Genomic DNA, 20,123 nt, shown 5'->3' with positions numbered 1-20,123 from the left:
CAATGGGATATCACAAAATTGAGGAGAAAAGGGGGTAAAAGTAAAAAAATATATTTATATTATATTTACAGTACCAGTCCAAACTCATTCCAGGGTTTTTCTTTATTTTTACTATTTTCTGCATTGTAGAATAATAGTGAAGACATCAAAACGATGAAATAACACATATGGAATAATGTAGTAACCAGAAAAGTGTTAAACAAATAAAAAATATATATTTCAGATTCTTCCAGGTAGCCACCCTTTGCCTTGATGACATCTTTGCACACTCTTGGCATTCTCTCAACCAGCTTCATGAGGTAGTCTTGTTAAAAGGTCATTGGTGGAATTTCTTTCCTTCTTAATGCGTTTGAGCCAATCAGTTGTGTTGTTTCAAGGTAGGGGTGGTATACAGAAGATAACCCTATTTGGTAAAATACCAAGTCCATATTATGGCAAGAACAGCTCAAATATGTAAAGAGAAACGACATTCCATCATTACTTTACGACATTCCATCATTACTTTAAGACATGAAGGTCAGTCAATCCGGAAAATTCAAGAACTTTGAACGTTTCTTCAAGTGCAGTCGCAAAAACCATTAAGCGCTATGATGAAACTGGCTCTCATGAGGACCGCCACAGGAAAGGAAGACCCAGAGTTACCTCTGCGGTAGAGGATAAATTCATTTGAGTTACCAGACTCAGAAATAAATAAAAACCCAAATAAATGCTTCACAGAGTTCAAGTAACAGACTTCTCAACATCAACTGTTCAGAGGAGACTGTGTGAATCAGGCCTTCATGGTCAAATTGCTGCAAAGAAACCACTACTAAAGGACACCAATAATAAGAAGAGACTTGCTTGGGCCAAGAAACACGAGCAATGAACATTAGACCGGTGGAAATCTGTCCTTTGGTCTGATGAGTCCAAATTTGAGATTTTTGGTTCCAACCGCTGTGTCTTTGTGAGACGCAGAGTAGGTGAACGGATGATCTCCGCATGTGTAGTTCCCACCGTGAAGCATGGAGGAGGAGGTGTGATGGTGTGGGGGTGTTTTTCTGGTGAGACTATCTGTGATTTATTTAGAATTCTAGGCACACTTAACCAGCATGGCTACCACAGCATTTTGCAGTGATTCGCCATCCCATCTGGTTTGCGCTTAGTGGGACTATCATTTATTTTTCAACAGGGCAATGACCCAACACACCTCCAGGTTGTGTAAGGGTTATTTGACCAAGAAGGTGAGTGATGGAGTGCTGCATCAGATGACCTGGCCTCCACAATCACCTGACCGCAACCCAACTGAGATGGTTTGGGATGAGTTGGACTGCAGAGTGATGAAAAAGCAGCCAACAAGTACTTAGCATATGGGGGAACTCCTTCAAGACTGTTGTAAAAGCATTCCAGGTGAAGTTGGTTGAGAGAATGCCAAGAGTGCGCAAAGCTGTCATCAAGGCAAAGGGTGGCTACTTTGAAGAATCTTGAATATAAAATATATTTTCATTTGTTTAACATCATTCCATATGTGTTATTTTGTAGTTTTGATGTCTTCACTATTATTTTACAATGTAAAAAACAGTAAAAATAAAGAACCCCCTGCCCACACACACCCTCATTCAAGGGGTATGTGGCTGTGTGTGCACTCTGCCGACAGCTGTGTGTGTGAGTCACTACAGCTTTCTAATTCTCTCTCCTGGCTCCAAGGCGGCAATAAGATCAGGGGTTTTCTAAAGCTCAGACAGGTCAGACTGCCTCCAACCCACAGCCTCTCTGGTGTCCAATCCCAATGTACGGGTTGAAATTCTTCAGCTCCACACTCTTCCCCAATTATAACCAATTAACTAAAATAACCAGAGAAAAAACTGGATGGGTTTGGGAGAAGCAACATGTATTGAAGTAGTCTGATACTGAAAAATCTTTTAACTGTAAGTGTCTGTGGGGGAAATAATGCCTCTTAAATGACTGAAACGTTCCTGTACAGTAATGACCTTTTGTGAGTAGTGTGTGACTGTGAAGCGTGTCGTCCATCCATGGATCTTCGAAATGTTAGTTAGAATAATTTTCTTTGTTCAAGTCTTCTCCCTCGTGTAGTTCTGGAGGGGGGTGGGGGAGAGTTGGCTAACTGAATAACTCCACTGCTGCTTGTCCTTTGGGAAAAGAATGGCCTCAGCTGAATTTCACATCTGCTTCATTGAGCAACAACTATACTTCCTCCACCCATACTGTACTGTACAAAATCAGAGGAAGCTTGAGCGAGAGCAACTGGTGTCCATTTCGTGCCAGGCTCTTAGTTATAGTGTGCTGGCAGAAGTAAGCGGGTGTATCGTGTTCACTGACACACTCTGTAGCCATATCTTATGGCCCTAAATCACCAGCAAAACTTGGTCAAAGAGGAGAATAGAAAGTGACCACATTGATTACGCTCTGCTTTAAGTCGTCTGCGCATTAGGAATGGAAGTAGTTTGGACTGAATATTACCTGAACGATAGGGAATTCAATTGAACCTTGAATACAGTATTTAGTCAGTGGTAGAGATGTAGGATCTTACCTGGACCTGCATTGTTGCAGGAAGATAATTCTGCAGCAACAGGATTTGAACGTTTAGTCTATAATGTTGCTTGATCGGTGGTTAGGCTATTAGCAGGTCAAAATGAGGCTACAAAAAAGTGGAATACATAACCGTGTGTTAGTGCAGGTTTTCATTGAATTGATGTAAATCATAAAGCTCATGTGCATTTCCTGTGGCCCAGGAAAATTCTCAGCAACAAAAGAGTGATCAAATTAGGATCCTACATCTGTAGATATGCAGTAGTGTGCTATAAAAATGAAATGAAATGACATTTTATTGGTCACATAAACATGGTTAGCAGATGTTAATGCGAGTATAGCGAAATGCTTGTGCTTCTAGTTCCAACAGTGCAGTAATATCTAACAATTCCACAACAACTACCTAATACACACAAATCTAAAGGGATGGAATAAGAATATGTACATATAAATATATGGATGAGCGATGACGAGCGGCATATGCAAGATGCAATAGATGGTATAAATACAGTATATGAGTAATGTAAGATATGTAAACATTATTAAAGTGACTAGTGATCCATTTATTAAAGTGGCCAATGATTTGAGTCTGTATGAAAGCAGCAGCCTCTCTGTGTTAGTGATGGCTGTTTAACAGTCTGATGGCCTTGAGATAGAAGCTGTATTTCAGCCTCTCGGTCCCAGCTATGATGCACCTGGATGGTAGCGGGGTGAACAGGCAGTGGCTCGGGTGGTTGTTGTCCTTGATGATCTTTTTGGCCTTCCTGTGACATCGGGTGCTGTCGGTGTCCTGGAGGGCAGGTAGTTTGCCCCCGGCGATGCGTTGTGCAGACCTCACCACCCACTGGAGAGCCTTGCGGTTGTGGGCGGTGCAGTTGCCGTACCAGGAGGTGATACAGCCCGACAGGATGCTTTCAATTGTGCATCTGTAAAAGTTTGGGAGTGTTTTGGGTGACAAGCTAAATTTCCTCAGCCTCCTGAGGTTGAAGAGGCGCTGCTGTGCCTTCTTCACCACGCTGTCTGTGTGGGTGGACCATTTCAGTTTGTCCTTGATGTGTGCGCCGAGGAACATACAGTTGTTTTCCAATAAACTAACAGAATGTTTTTGAGTAGGCTACTCTAGATTCTATATGGACTCCCCTCATACGCATTTCAGAACTGTTCAAGAATAAGACAGGTGTGTGTGCCCTGTGGGTAGTTGTTAACAAAGATACTGAATACACATTGCTTAAGCAGATTAGATTTGATTGTAGTTTCCATTATACTGTAATATTACAGACCATAGAGATCTTCACGGTAAAAACATTTTTTCATCCAGCATTTTCCCCCGTAGACACAGTGGGACGTAGGCCGCGGTCTCACCCGGCTGACACATTCTTTTGACGGCCAACTTTCCCTCCAATAAACATAAATAGACCCAATCGAGAAGGAAAAAAAAGTGACCAGCCAGTCACTCTATTTGAGCAATTTATGTGTTCAACCTACTTTTCAGTACTTCTCAGTCTGCAAGAGATATAGTCCTAGACCATAGTGTGTTGAAATGGTTTGCCTTGGCCTGTCAAGTACATTTTAGTAGTTAATAGAAAGGGAAGTATAACACACATCCAGCACTATACATACAACAACATCCATGTCTCTCAGGTGCTTACTGTATACCATTATTTCGTAAACAGAAAAAAAACACTAAACTGTCACACATAGCAGAGGTCTGTTAAGGCGTCTGCATGCTTCCCATCCGGAACAGTTAAGGCATATATTATGACGACATTTTGTGATGTTTTGGTCTTTGACAAGGGTTTTTTCGACTGTACGTGCACACACAAACATTTCTCGAGGCAAGCCCAAGTTCGGAGCCGAAGTCCACGCCCCTACGTCGGTCATTGGTCAACAGTAGGGATTTTCCAGTGAAGTTTGTTTTTATTCAGCGATAGACGTCTCGTTTTCGTTCACATTTTTTCACTTGAGAAATACTGCATCAAACATCTTAGTTAGATGTAAAATTACACGACTAAGATCTCTGCAAATTTTTTACAATTACTGACAGATTTCTTGAGTTATCTTAGATTAATTCTGACTATTTTGAGGAAGTGTATACTGGCTACGGCGTCTCAAGATGGACAAACAGCACTTTTGCAGCTTTTTCTTGTTTTTCAGGCGAAGGTCTTTTAAGGGAGTATGCGAGTACACTGAAGCATGCAGAAGCCTTTAGCCCTCTGTCTCTAACCATCAGTAGTCAATGGGTCTACGTTGTGTTTTGAAGAAATGAAATGATTTTAGACTTGGCTGAGTCCCTGTTTCTGAAATACTAAACTGACAATATATACATCTTCTCTATATCTTCCTCTAAATGCAGAGGATGACACGAGGCTATCGAACAAGCATGGTGTTTGTCTCATGATTCCTGTTGATCAAGGCGGGGATCAATCCCCGAGCTGACAAGGTATAAATCTGTTGTTCTGCCCCTGAACAAGGCAGTTTACCCACTGTTCCTAGGCCGTCATTGAAAATAAGAATTTGTTCTTAACTGACTTGCCCAGTTAAATAAAGGTAAAATAACAATTTAAAAAAAGGTACGGAGTGGCACATTTTCAGCTTAGCATTTTGGGAATCTGCATGCGTGTATCGCCAATGCTGGAATCTGCGTGCGTGTATCGCCAATGCTGGAATCTGCGTGCGTGTATCGCCAATGCTGGAATCTGCGTGCGTGTATCGCCAATGCTGGAATCTGCGTGCGTGTATCGCCAATGCTGGAATCTGCGTGCGTGTATCGCCAATGCTGGAATCTGCGTGCGTGTATCGCCAATGCTGGAATCTGCGTGCGTGTATCGCCAATGCTGGAATCTGCGTGCGTGTATCGCCAATGCTGGAATCTGCGTGCGTGTATCGCCAATGCTGGAATCTGCGTGCGTGTATCGCCAATGCTGGAATCTGCGTGCGTGTATCGCCAATGCTGGAATCTGCGTGCGTGTATCGCCAATGCTGGAATCTGCGTGCGTGTATCGCCAATGCTGGAATCTGCGTGCGTGTATCGCCAATGCTGGAATCTGCGTGCGTGTATCGCCAATGCTGGAATCTGCATGCGTGTATCGCCAATGCTGGTCACGAGCCTGGAGAGTGGCGGTACTGTGCCTTCATCTAATCCCTCCAACTCTTAATCCTGTTAGTTGATTAAGGCTAATCAGTCTTCTCACTCCAGGGCACTCGCTGCATACACACACCACTGCAAACCAAACACACAAACTCCTCTTTGGCCATCGAGAACCATTGAGAGAGCCAGCTTCTACTGGGTGGCTTTTTCATCTTAGTATTAGATTTTGTTTTTGTCTGCAAATTGACTGCGAGTTTGAGGCAAGAATTTCAGGCCGTTTATCTCATTTCTGTAAAATAGAACAGACATTTTCAAAGAATGGTTTGTTTGATGCATGCCTGTTATGTTTTCTTTGGTCCTCTAAAAAGCGGAGAATGTTACATTATGGCATTTCTGTCCAATTGAATGTCTCCCAACATTCACTTTATAGACCCTATTCTGCCTTTTCACTAGACACATAAATCCTCTCTGTGACCTGCAGTGAAAGTGAAGGCCCTCCCTTCCTACCACCCTCATTGTGATTAGCTAACTTCTATGTCAGGTCCCCTCTTCTGTTTGATTTTAAAAGACAGGCCTCTCATACCCAATTCGTCTCACACCACTTTATCATTGGGTTTAGCTCAAGACATTCTGAAGATACATTTTAGCATTTTGTCAGATGCTCTTAACTGCTCCCGTTAGTCACTCTGGATAAGTGCCTTGCTCACGGGCACATGGACAGATTTTTCACCTAGCCGGCTTGAGGATTTGAACCAACAACCTTTTGGTTACTGGCCCATTGCTCTTAACCACTAAGCTACCTGCACACTCACTCTCCACACCTGTCTTGAGGCCATAAAAGCAGATGGTGTTCAACTTCAGGCCCAGTTGTAGCTTTGATACCTCTGGAGATGTATTGATCCTCGACTGTCTGTATTCAGTGTTTTCCTGGAAACCCAATACCTGCCTTCTCCCATCTGATAGTGTGTGAGTGGTTGTGTAATCGTAGGATATTGAGCCAGTCTGGGTTTGAGAGAGGCTTCCCCAGCATCCTGTAAACACTCTGTCTCCACCTGTCAGTTTCGTTCTACCTACATTCTCCATCAATCCCTCTCTTTTCATCCATTTTCCTCCCTCATTCTCCATGTCCCTCCCTCTTTCTGCCCTTCCTTTTAACCTTCCACTAGGAAATTCAATTAAGATGCTCCCAGCGAAGGTTATCAGATCAATTCCACTCATCTACAGTTGATGATGTCATGCATCCAGCACTACTTGTTAATTCCTTGTTATCCTCTGGCCATAAACAATACCGTGATGTTCTTCTAGGTCAAAGCACTAAAGCGAAACGTATTTACGTTATTAGACGCCAAAGAGTCCGGATCGTTAAACAGGCTCAGGGAATGCAGGGCGAGCCGAACTTAACTGTTCAAAACAAGACAGTGGATGAGATTACTCTGCTGTCGGGTTAGAACGGTTGAAAAAGGTTTTGAATACCTTAAAGTAATTCAGGATAAGGCTTTAGTTTCACAAAGATTCAAATCGTTTTTGAATGGCTTTCAAGGTTCTGCTTTTATTATAGAATGATGTAGCATTTTCTTATGGTCAGGTCAGCTTTTTGTCATTTCTGTCTTGCTTTGATATTTTCAGTTTGAAACTCCTGTGTTAGCTCTTGCAGATTAGAAAAATAACACTGTTGTTAAGCCTGTTCTAGTATGTTCTATAGGTCATGCCTATAGATAAGGACCCAAACAGCTGAATGTAGTTGTTACCTTATCCTTAGGTCATAGGATCAGGGTGTTAATGGATTGCATATCACAACACATTGACAGCATTACATATTTTTCTAGGTCATATAAAGAAAAGGGAACATCCTCTGGTTTTGGCTGGTAGTTTTGGTTTTGTGCTGTGGTGGAAAAAGTAACCAGTTGTCATACTTGAGTAAAAGTATAGATACCTTAATACAAAGCTCTTAAAGTGAAAGTCAACTGGTAAAATACTACTTGAGTAAAAGTCAAAGTATTTGGTTTTAAATATACTTAAGTATCAAAAGTAAAAGTAATTGCTAAAATATACTTAAATATCAGAAGTAAAAGTATAAATCTTTTAAAATTCCTTATATTAAGCAAAGCACACTACTTTACACCACTGGTTTTGTGTGTATTCATTGTCGAATTCTCTCCGATCAGAAGCCTATAGTTCAGACAAACCAAAGCAGAGTCTGCCCGGCACGGAGTCTGATAGAAACAGAGCTCCTTTTGTTGTCGTCACGTCATTGTTGTATTATCGATTGAGAGAACACTGAACAGCATAGAATGACAAAAAGGGCTGGACAATAGAAGGGACAGTGATTTAGAGTTGAAAGCGAGAGAGAGAGGGGGGATTGATTTAGGGCAGTGAAAAGGAGTGAACGGGAGTGGTGCTGTAGAGGAAAGTAGATGAGAGAGCAGGGTTTGAAGAGGGCAGAATTGCAGAGGGATGTGAATGGAGGCCATATTGTGGTGACAGGGTTCTCTAAAGGGAGACTGAGGCTCGAACAGCACAGTACTACAGCTGCACATCTGGACCCCATCAGGCCTAGTTCTTTATCTCCCTGTTTTCCCTTTAAACGTCCACCCCCGCAGAGGTCTGGCAGCCAGAGCTAGGTGTTGATATATGGCCATTGAGAGAACATAATCATTTAAAAAAAACAAGTTTACGTTACGCTCGATCTGATTATCAGACGGAAAAAGATGACACTTAAGTCTGGGGGAATTTACGGAACAGGGATGAAATATTTGCTAGCAATATGAAAATGTAAAATAAAGATTGGTCTCGAAATTCAACCCTGTGGTACCCCTTTTTCCCCTTAGTTGCTTCCAGTCCTCATTCCTCTCCTTCATGTTGTCATAGTAAAGTGCGACAGTGTTATTCTTACAGATTCCTGCACAGAGGAATGTGTGTGTGTGACCCAAAACAGAAGATGCAGGCTAGCAGCACACAGTGTTGTCACCAATATTATCCTATTATCTTACACCTTCCCAGTCATAGCCACAGCAATGAAAGAACTTGACCTTCTTCACCGACACCAAACAAAGGAGGGTGAAACACAAAGAGCCAACCTTGAGCTTGCTCCGGTTAGATATCCGATGGCCACTCTGTGCTGTTTTAAAGGGAGTTCACTTCTGGTGATGGCATTACTCCTCCATGCTAACGCTGGTCTAATAAATTGTTTTTTGCGTGGGTGTCTTGCAGACAGACTCGCTCCTTTGGTCAGCTACAGATTGACAGTATCCATCCTTTCAAACCTAACTCCCACCGCTAAGAAGACTGATGGTGCCTTTTGGGTGAAATAAATACAGAGAGGATTTTCAGAGAGCCAACTTTTCAGGACTCTGTAAGCAAATGGGCACTAACACCCTCTTTCATTTATTCTACATTGCTGGAGTATTGATTTGGAATATTGCGTGCCAAATCATTTTAAGTTGCCTAAAATACATAAATGAGGACAAAACAAGAGTTGTCACAACAGACTGAATTAGATCAGTTTTTGCTTTGCTCAGTCCTCCCCCGGTTTGCATAGGTGTCCGCCTGATGTTTCATGTGCTGACTCTCACTGCTCTGTTAAAACCAGCAGCAACGTGTCAGAACATACCAGGCCAGAACATGCCAGGCCAGAACATGCCAGGCCAGAACATACCAGGCCAGAACATACCAGGCCAGAACATGCCAGGCCAGAACATACCAGGCCAGAACATGCCAGGCCAGAACATACCAGGCCAGAACATACCAGGCCAGAACATGCCAGGCCAGAACATGCCAGGCCAGAACATACCAGGCCAGATATCCTGCTCCAACTGCGGACCAAAGCACACATTCATTTCATTGGAGGGTAATCATTTCCGTAGGAGATGAAGGGCTAGTGTGTGAGATGGAAAATGAAACGTTCAACCCTGTGACCCTTTTGTTACCGTAGTACAGGATACAGGCGTTCAGTATGTTCCCTGACAAAATAACAGTTTAGAATAAATATATATATATATATATATATATATATATCCAGCACTGCTACTTATATAATCGGGTTAGGAGAAGTCATTCAGTACAGGATCGAAAGCTTCATATTATTGAAGGACCAAAGGATATGGGATTCAATATTCTTTAGTTTCAAAAGGATACACAAGGATGTGCATGTGTGGCTAATTTGGATGTGTGTGTGCGCGCATGCATTAGAAAGCTAAATCAACCCCTAACACAGCATGGTGAAAGTGATTCAGCTGCTTAGCTGGTGCACCAGGCAGTCCTCCTCTCTCTCCCCTCAGCCCCAGATTGTTGTGCCTGTCCCTGGGTCCAGCCCTAGAGGACAGTGGGGCGTCTGTTGTTGTGACGTAGTGGGACCAGAGGGTATGCACACGGAGTGATGACGGACTGACTGGCTCCTGAGGGAGGACAGGAGGGGGGATGTTAAAGCTATGAGCCTAGGGTCCTCACGGGACTTCAGACCACTTTAGAGATTGTCACAGCAGACGCCACCGGTATTAGCCCTTTGCCAAAGAACTTCCCCTCTCTATCGCTCTCCTTACTCTCTCTCTGGCCTTCTCCTCCACATATCCTCTGTAGCATACTCTAAAACCAAGAATTGATTCCATTGATAATACTTTGCCCACCCATACTGTACATGCTACACATACCTGGATGGATAGTAGAAGGAGTGTCCTTATTATAACCACATTAATACATTATAAACTGGGGGGGGGGGGGGGGGTTGAGCCCTGAATTCTGTTTGGCTGACAGCCGTGGTATATCAGACCGTAGACCACGAGTATGACAAAACATGTATTTTTACTGCTCTAATTATGTTGGTAACCAGTTTATAATAGCAATAAGGTGTTTGTGTTATATTGCCTATATACCACGGCCTAGGGGCGTTGTGACGTACCTAAGAATAGCCCTTAGCCGTGGTATATTGGCCATATACCCCACCCCCTTGGGCCTTAGCTTAATTATAGCAACCATGAAAGTCATCCTGAGAGACGTGGCTGAAGTAGAATGAGAGAAGGAGAGAGGAGGGATTGAATGTGGCAGCCGTGGAGGGACTGAAAGCCAGATATAAACAATCGGCCCGGGCCGATCAGAGATCTCAGTGGCACATGATATCATCGCTTCACTTCAAGGGCCATCGGGGTTTGTGAGAAGGGGGGTAGAGAGTGACTGTTGGCCACTGAGACATCAGTCTCTCTGGCAGGGAGGGCTGTTCTGTCCCCGACACACACCCCTTTGTTTGGTTTTTGGTTCAATCCATTCGTAGGTTGGTGGTAAGTGTAGTAATGTTAGGGCGATGTTGGCAAGAGGCATCCCAAAATGCACTCCCTTAACTTAAGTTAGGATTAAGTTAGCCAGCTAACTTAGATAAATGTTCAGATATAGCTCTTGATAGTTTTCTGGTTCATTAATAAAAGCAAAACTTTCTTATTGTTTTTTGTTGGGAGTGTTGAGTCAGTTATAGCATCCCAAAATATGAAGTTATTTCAGAATAGGAAAGTTAGGGCCAATGAATTGATTCTGTGTTGTGAGTATGTGGGTCTAAAATAAATACATACAGTGCCTTCGGAAAGTATTCAGACCTCTTGAATTTTCCACATATTGTTAGGTTACAGCCTTATTCTAAAATAATAATTCTCAGCAATTTACTCACAATACCCCATAAAGACAAAGCGAAACCAGGTTTTTATAAATTCTTGCACATTTATTAAATATAAAAAACAGAAATACCTTATTTAACTATTCAGACCCTTTGCTATGAGACTTGAAATTGAGCTCAGGTGCATCCTGTTTCCATTGATCATCCTTGAGATGTTTCTACAACTTGGAGTCCACCTGTGGTAAATTCAATTGATTGGACATGATTTGGAAAGGCACACACCTGTCTATATAAGGTCCCACAGTTGACAGTGCATGTCAGAGCAAAAACCAAGCCATGAGTTCGAAGGAATTGTCTGTAGAGCTCAGAGACAGGATTGTGTCGAGGCACAGATCTGGGTAAGGCTACCAAAATATTTCTGGGGCATTTGAAGGTCCCCAAGAACACAGTGACCTCCAAATGGTAGAAGTTTGGAACCAACAAAGACTCTTCTTAGAGCTGGCCGCCCGGCCAAACTGAGCAATTGGGGGAGAAGGGCCTTGGTCAGGGAGGTGACCAAGAACCCATTGGTCACTCTGACAGAGCTCCAGAGTTCCTCTGTGGAGATGGGAGAACCTTCCAGAAGGACAACCATCTCTGCAGCACTCCACTAATCAGGCCTTTATAGTAGAGTGGCTAGACGGAAGCCACTCCTCAGTAAAAGGCACATGACAGCCCGCTTGGAGTTTGCCAAAATGCACCTAAAGACTCTCAGACCATGAGAAACAAGATTCTCTGGTCTGATGAAACTCTTTGACCTGAATGCCAAGCATCACGACTGGAGGAAACCTTAAAATCAAATACAATTTTATTGGTCACATACACATGGTTAGCAGATGTTATTGCGAGTGTAGCGAAATATTTCTAGACCTGGCACCATCCCTACGGTGAAGCATGGTTGTGGCAGCATCATGCTGTGGGGATGTTTTTCAGCAGCCGGGACTGAGAGACTAGCCAGGATCGAGGCAAAGATGAACAGAGCAAAGTACAGAGAGCCTCGATTAAAAACCTGCTCCAGAGCGCTCAGGACCTCAGACTGGGGCGAAGGTTCACCTTCCAACAGGACAACAACCCTAAGCACACAGCCAAGACACTGCAGAAGTGGCTTCAGGACTAGTCTCTGAATGTCCTTGAGTAGCCCAGCCAGAGCCCGGACTTGAACCAGATCGAACATCTCTGGAGAGACCTGAAAATAGCTGTGCAGCGACGCTCCCCATCCAACCTGACAGAGCTTGAGAGGATCTGCAGAGCAGAATGGTAAAAACTCCCCAAATACAGGTGTGCCAAGATTGTAGCATCATACCCAAGAAGACTCTATGCTGTAATCACTGCCAAAAGTACTGCAACAAAGTACTGAGTAAAGGGTCTGAATCCTTATGTAAATGTGATATTTTTGTTTTTTATAAATTTGCAATAATTTCTTAATGTGTTTTTGTTTCATTGTTATGGGTTATTGTGTGTAGATTGATGAGGGGGAAAAACGTTTTAGAATAAGGCTGTAACATAACAAAATGGGGAAAAAGTCAAGGGGTCTGAATAATTTCTGAAGGCACAGTATATAAACAAAAGGTTTCTCAATAAACTAACACCTATGACAATGTTATGATAACATTCATATGGTCTTTTCCACCACCAGTGCAGTCACATTTGTTGCAAAATGTTTTCTGTATAGTTTGGGAAGGTTTTTGTCTGGTTTTCTTTCCAGTGCTATTTGGTCTGCAAGTGCAGGAATTTGTGTGCCAGGGTGCTTGTGTATAGGGAACTGGGTACTTGAGCTGATGAACACTCTTAAGAAACACACAAACATTTGCACACACACACACAAAAACCATTTTAGACTAGTGGGGATTACACTCAGTGTGTGTGTGCATACTTTTGTGTTCTCTGAGTGTTCATGTTATGTGCACGAGCCCCATTGTGGCTATGCTTCCAGATTACATTGAGGGAAAGGAACCAGGTCAAGCTTGGAGTGAATAGAAACTTTAGAGGGAAGAGGAAGAAAGAGAGGTGGACAGAGAAGAGACTATTTCCACATGTGTCTTACAGAGGGAGAGAGGAGATAATTAGGGAGGGGAAGAGAAAAGAGGGAGAGAGAGAGGGAGTGAGTGGTCAAAACACAGCTGTCTGGCTTTCTAGACTTACAGGAACTTTGCAACAACAAGGGAAATCCGTATAGCGTCCTTATCGAAACACTTCCTTACAGGAAGTTAGTTATACTCTAACAGCATTTTGTTATTTACATTTGGTGGATTGCATCATGGGCTAAAACTCGACAAAACATACACTAGTGGTTTGTATTGGCACCTCAACAAAGTTTGCTCGGTGTCAACATGGATCCTTTCATGTGTCCATGACACCACCCTATTGCTACCCATCCATTCGCCATCCATTCGCCATCCATCTGTCCCTTCGTGTTTTTTCCTTTAAGTCCAGAGGAAGGATGTCATCCCTCTCTCTTGCCCTAGTACAGGACACACACACACCACTTGTCAGTGCTGATGAAGTAGACAAATGCAGACAGGCATAAGTGATTCTCATTACTAGAGCCATGAGTGTGTGTGCAGTGTGTGTGTGTGAGGTCCCGTCTTCCCATCTCACCCCCCTCTTTTAAGTCCCCGCAGAGCGGAGAGAAGTGCCTAAACTTCAAGCCTCCACTTGTAACCCCCCTGGGAAGTCTAAGTGTGTGTGTGTGTGTGTGTGTGTGTGTGTGTGTGTGTGTGAAACCTTCCTGGAATAGGCCACAACAACCCCCAGAATGGTCTCACAGCAGCACAACGGTCCTTATTCCCTTTAGTTAACGTCCTGTCCCCCTTACCGCTCCCTCACTTTCTTTCTCTCTCCCTTTGTCTGCCCTCTTTCCTTTTCATCCTCTGTCTATCCCCCCACCATCTCTCTCCCTCTCTCGATGGCGGCAGGCTGAGACGGCCTGTGGAGCGCCAGTGGAATGTCTGTCTGTAAATAATGAGAATAATGAGAGCAACCACACAAAAGAGACAGAGAGACAGAGAGATGGAGAGAGAGATAGTGTCGAAGTAATCCACACGCTTTCAGGGTTGTCAGTTTCTTGTAGTTACTAAGGCAAGTCAGTTGGTCATTGTGAATAATGTTCTGTGTGTTTCTGTGGTGCAGTGTGTGAGTAAGCCAATTCCAAGCTAACTGTGGGGTCCTAGCAATCTGGTGTCTCACCCACTGGAGCCTGTTGATTGACAACCATTTCTTCATGTGCCTTTTCTTTGCCTGCAGTGTGTGTGTGTGTGTGTGTGTGTGTGTGTGTGTGTGTGTTTGTTTGTTTGTTTGTGTGCAGGATCCCCCGTTATGTTGTCATAGTGACGTGCTAAACAGACCATACATGTATGTGCAGGTAAGTGTAACCAGCTGTGGGTATATCCTCACTGCATACATCCTATTCTGAAAGCAGTTGAAGCTCTTGACATACTCACACACAGTTAGGGGAAGATCTGAATGACTGTAGGCACGTAAGGTACTTCACACACACACCCCTGTCTTCTGAACTAGGAAAGTCCCCTGACGGTTACTACTATGTGTGTGTGTGTGTGTGTGTGTGTGTGTGTGTGTGTACTGTGTGTGTTAGACAGGAGGTTGGGGTTGAGGGGATAATAATACCATCCAATACGGAGCACTGGGCAATAACTTCTAACAGCTAACCGACATGGTTATGGAGACAAGGGGTGTTTTATGACCCTACTGTCACCCCGAGGGTAGACACACTGACATTTGGAACTTAGGAACCCCCTTAAACATGCCAAAATGGAACGATCCATCTACTGTGGAGTGTGGACAGCCAGCAACAGATTAGAGGAAGTACATTTAATAGCAGGCAGATAGCTGCTTTTCAGAACAACATTCTCTCACACACACGTTTTGTTCTTCTATCCTCGTGGGGACCTAAAATTGATTTCCATTCAAAATCCTATTTTCCCTAACATTAACCATAACCCTAAATCTAACCTGAAACCTAACCACCAACCCCAACCCTAAACCCAAACTTAATTCTAACCCTAACCTAATCACTAACCTCAACCCTAATTCTAACCCTAACCTAATCACTAACCCTAATTCTAACCCTAACCTAATCACTAACCCCAACCCTAATTCTAACCCTAACCTAATCACTAACCCCAACCCTAATTCTAACCCTAACCTAATCACTAACCCCAACCCTAATTCTAACCCTAACCTAATCACTAACCCCAACCCTAATTCTAACCCTAACCTAATCACTAACCCTAATTCTAACCCTAACCTAATCACTAACCTCAACCCTAATTCTAACCCTAACCTAATCACTAACCCCAACCCTAATTCTAACCCTAACCTAATCACTAACCCCAACCCTAATTCTAACCCTAACCTAATCACTAACCTCAACCCTAATTCCTAAGCTTAAAATAGCCCTTGTCCTCATGGGGACATGGGGAAATGTCCCCACGAGGGGGAATTGTCCTTGTTTTACTATCCTTGTGGGGACTTTGGGGGATTTTAGGTCCCCACAGGGCTAGAAGAACAAGACCACACACACACAGTGGAGTTGACAACTCTAACTCTCTGTGGAGTCAGAGTTATCTGGTGTGTGTTAGGTGACATGCCAGAACAGCCAGACAGGCCGGGGCCGGGACCAGACTACAGGGCAGACAGCCAGACAGGCCGGGGCCAGACAACAGGGCTGATAGACAGACAGGCCAGGGCCGGGATCAGACAACAGGGCTGATAGACAGACAGGCAGGGGCCGGGGCCAGACAACAGGGCTGATAGACAGACAGGCAGGGGCCGGGACCAGACAACAGGGCTGATAGACAGACAGGCAGGGGCCAGACAACAGGGCTGATAGACAGACAGGCCAGGGCAGGGGCCAGACAACAGGGCTGATAGACAGACAGGCCAGGGCCGGGACCAGACAACAGGGCTGATAGACAGGCCAGGGCCGGGACCAGACAACAGGGCTGATAGACAGACAGGCCAGGGCCGGGACCAGACAACAGGGCTGATAGACAGGCCAGGGCCGGGACCAGACAACAGGGCTGATAGATAGATAGACAGACAGGCCAGGGAGCAAGCAGGCAAAACAACAACAATGCAGAATCTGTGTCCGCTCTCCTTGAGCGATTACATTCCCTCACCCTGCCAAACACTTCTGTGTTTTCTTCTTATCCCCCTCATGTGGAAGAGGCGCTCTCTATTTCTCTCTCGCTCTCTCTTGCTCTCTCTCTCTTTGTTCTTGAAGTCATTTTACAATGGTACTGTGTATCATTATTTGAGTATAGTTTGTTTATCGACATTGTCTGTAGACATTTGTATGGACATCATGAAGATTCTATTGTCATCTGACATCAAACTTGACGTTGTCGTTAGGAAGAAGTATAAACACAAAAGACAGCCTCTGCATGTCATCAGCAACCCGATGCTCCAAACAGCAAACTTTCTATATTTTCACACCAATAAATCCATCTGTTTAAAAATGAATTCGGTAATTGTCAACTTAGCAGCAAGCCAGGCAACTAAAAGCAATTTTCCAAACAATGTTTTGCTTCGTTATTAGCTAGCTGGCTAACCAGTTTAAATAATGACCAGAGGATAGCTGACAGCGTCTTAACTTTAGCTACTTTTTATTTATTATCACAGGAAAATAAACCCACAACAACATTATTGTTCTCAAGGTAATGGTGAGCTTACAGAAAATAGCATTACTGCCACAGTGTGACCAAATAGAAGTAGGTCATTCATCTGAGAATTTGACAACTCCTGCGTCATCTTGTCACAGGAGGATTTGGTCTGGTTGCTGTGGCAGTCCGGTAACCGCAACAACGGACGTTGCGACAATCTCATAGACTTCAACTTTTTTCATGTCTGTGCATCAAGAAAACTGAGTCGCAGCGACTTTCTACAGACATTCCACCGGAGTATAAATGAAATGTTGTTGTCACATTCTCATTGTCTACAGACGTGTCGTTAGACCAAGTATCAACTGTCCTTAACATATCAAATTCTCCCAATCAAAGTCTTGAATAAAGACTATGGTGAGTTTATTAGTTGAATCGTTACTGCTTGGCTAGAATAAAAGCCTGCTCCATACTGGATAAGATTGCCCATCTTCGCTTTAGCATGTGAGATAAGTATGTATATTCTGACACATATAATAGCTCAACGAGCGTATCAGTCATGAGACTGACTGTTTATATAGTCATAGACACCACAGCAGGATAACATCTGTTCTAAGATCAGCCCCTTGGCTGACACTGATACTGCATGTGCAACACAGCACAAGCTCACGTTTTGGGTAAATATTTATACAACATGTTTTATGATATCTAATATTTTCCAGACGAGTTTCAGTCCGGCTCAAAACTTCCTCAACACGACCCAGAAAGGGAACGCAGGCTGTCTGCCTTCAGCTTCAGACTGTTGACCCATCCGATTGCGTGGGTGTTCCCTGTCCGTGGTTTAATGAAATTGGATAGTTGAATAGAGTGTCTTGGCAGTGGCTTTCGACATTGTGATCAAAACTTTCCATTGTGAAAAGGGACAAAGGCACAGTGAATCAGTGCAACCTCAGATAAATGCAATCATCAATTTATTTAAACAATTTTTGAAACAAGTGCAGTGAAACAAGTGCCGTGAAACAAGTGCAGTGCTGGAAAGCCTAAAGCAATAGCAGCTACTTTAACAACTGAACTATTTTTATATATGGTGAAAATATCACCCAGTGTGTCGGCAGGCAGCCATAATGTCCATCCTCTACATCACAGCTGTTCAGTCCTCACTCTGTTTACGTCTGTCCGCTTCTGCTATCAGGCCTTATCCACATCCTGTATGCCATCCGATAACAAGGCCATACTCTGTGCTGGCGAGGCGAGCAGCTGGCCGAGGAACCAAAAACTACTGGGAACATGTCGTGGCATAACGTTGCGTGCCAGAATAGTTTTTGGCCCGAGACTAAGGGGCTAGTTCAATTTTGAGAGTTATTGCGTTGGACTCTGATATAAAAAGAACCCATATTGAACAAGTGGTTACAGGATGATGGAGTGAGTATTGTTTGGCCAGACTGATATGGGTGTTAATGCAACAAATCAACAGAAGGAGAGGGACCAAAGGCGTTGTGATGTGGTCTGTCACTGGAAAATGGAGTTGTTATAGCCTAGACCAGAGGCAAATAAAATCAATTCCTTCTAAAACTGTCATGCAATAATACCAATAACATGTGGCGGGGAATACTCCAATACTGTATTGCACAGCAATAGTCTATTAATCAATGGTTATATGTACTGTAGTATACAGCAATAGTATATAAATCAATGGTTATGTATTTTATTACACAGCAAAAGTATATTAATCAATGGTTATATGTACTGTAGTATACAGCAATAATATATAAATCAATGGTCATGTATTGCATTACACAGCAATAGTATATAAATCAATGGTTATGTATTGTATTACATAGCAACAATAGTCTATTAATCAATGGTTATATGTACTGTATTACACAGAAACAATAATCAATCAATAAAATGTATTTATAAAGCCCTTTTTACATCAGCCGATATACAGAAACCTAGCCTAAAACCCCAAACAGCAAGCAATGCAGGTGTAGAAGCACGGTGGCTAGGAAAAACTCCCTAGAAAGGCCAAACCCTAGGAAGAAACCTAGAGAGGAACCAGGCTCTGAGGGGTGGCCAGTCCTTTTCTGGCTGTGCCGGGTTGAGATTATAACAGTACATGGCCAAGATGTTCAAACGTTCATAGATGACTGGCAGGGTCAAATAATAATAATAATCACAGTGGTTGTAGAGGGTGCAATTGGTCAGCACCTCAGGAGTAAATGTCAGTTGGCTTTTAATAGTCGAGCATTCAGAGGTCGAGACAGCAGGTGCGGTAGAGAAAGAGAGTCACAAACAAGGAAAAACAAGGAAGCACTTATGGTGAACAGGTCTGGGTTCCATAGCTACAGGCAGAACAGTTGAAACTGGAGCAGCAGCACAACCAGGTGGACTGGGGACAGCAAGGAGTCATCATGCCAGGTAGTCCTGAGGCATGGTCCCAGGGCTCAGGTCCTCCGGGAAGAGAGGGAGACAGAGAGAATTAGAGGGAGCATGCTTTGATTAATAATCAATGGTTATGTATCGTATTACACAGCAATAGTCTATTAATCAATGGTTATATGTACTGTATTACATAGCAATAGTCTATTAATCAATGGTTATATGTATTGCATCGTTCAATGTGTAACTAAAGTAAAAGCCAGCTCCAATCTTTTAGAGAAATAGCTAAATTACTATGGACCAGGCTTCATTTGGTTTTCACGTGTGTCATAGCCCCTGGAAGTAAAAAAGACTGTGTATCTAACCCTCTCTCTCTCTCGTTCCCTCGGTCTTCCAGAATACGACCCAGGAGATCGGTGAGGAGGTGGAGGATGGGGCGGTGTACACCATCACCCTGCGGAAGGTTCAGATGCTCCACCACCACCACCACCACCATCCTGGCCATCACAGTGGCGGCAGCGGGGCTAGTAAGGGCCAGCGCTGGCTGGGTGTAGAGACGGACGCGGCCCTCAGCCTGTACGAGACGTGCAAGGTGCGCACCATCAAGGCAGGCACGCTGGAGAAGCTGGTGGAGTACATGGTCCGGGGCAACGATTCCACCTACGTCACCATCTTCCTCTGCACCTACCGCTCCTTCACCTCCACCAAGCAGGTCCTGGACCTACTGCTCAACAGGTGAGTAGAGGGAGGGCAGAGAGACCGAGGGCAGGATAGATGGATGAATTTACAGATGGATGGATAGATCCATCGGTTGATTGGTGGAAGAATTATAGATGGATGGAAAAGCTGGGTGGATGGAGATACACATAAATTACAG

The 20,123-nt window shown here is 43.7% G+C and overlaps 1 protein-coding gene across 5 annotated transcripts in view; it reads left to right on the top strand.

Annotated features, from left to right (window-relative positions):
* Positions 1 to 20,123, top strand: part of LOC115159992 (ral guanine nucleotide dissociation stimulator) — a 68,434-nt gene that overhangs the window by 29,508 nt on the left and 18,803 nt on the right. For 4 of the 5 annotated variants that reach the window (XR_003868978.1, XM_029710196.1, XM_029710195.1 and 1 more), the window contains exon 2: positions 19,644 to 19,981. Coding sequence is in view for 4 of the 5 variants with exons in the window: in XM_029710196.1 (XP_029566056.1) it covers positions 19,644 to 19,981 (338 nt within the window). In the remaining variant the exon portion in view is untranslated. Of the gene's footprint in view, positions 1 to 13,964; positions 14,611 to 19,643; positions 19,982 to 20,123 lie in introns of those variants that run through there. The other variant, XM_029710194.1, reaches the window with a different exon arrangement.

Source organism: Salmo trutta, chromosome 23 (genome assembly GCF_901001165.1).
Source record: "Salmo trutta chromosome 23, fSalTru1.1, whole genome shotgun sequence".
NCBI classification, from domain to species: Eukaryota; Metazoa; Chordata; class Actinopteri; order Salmoniformes; family Salmonidae; genus Salmo; species Salmo trutta.
The sequence above is the reverse complement of the archived record's forward strand: the minus strand, read 5'-3'. Positions and strand labels throughout refer to the sequence as shown.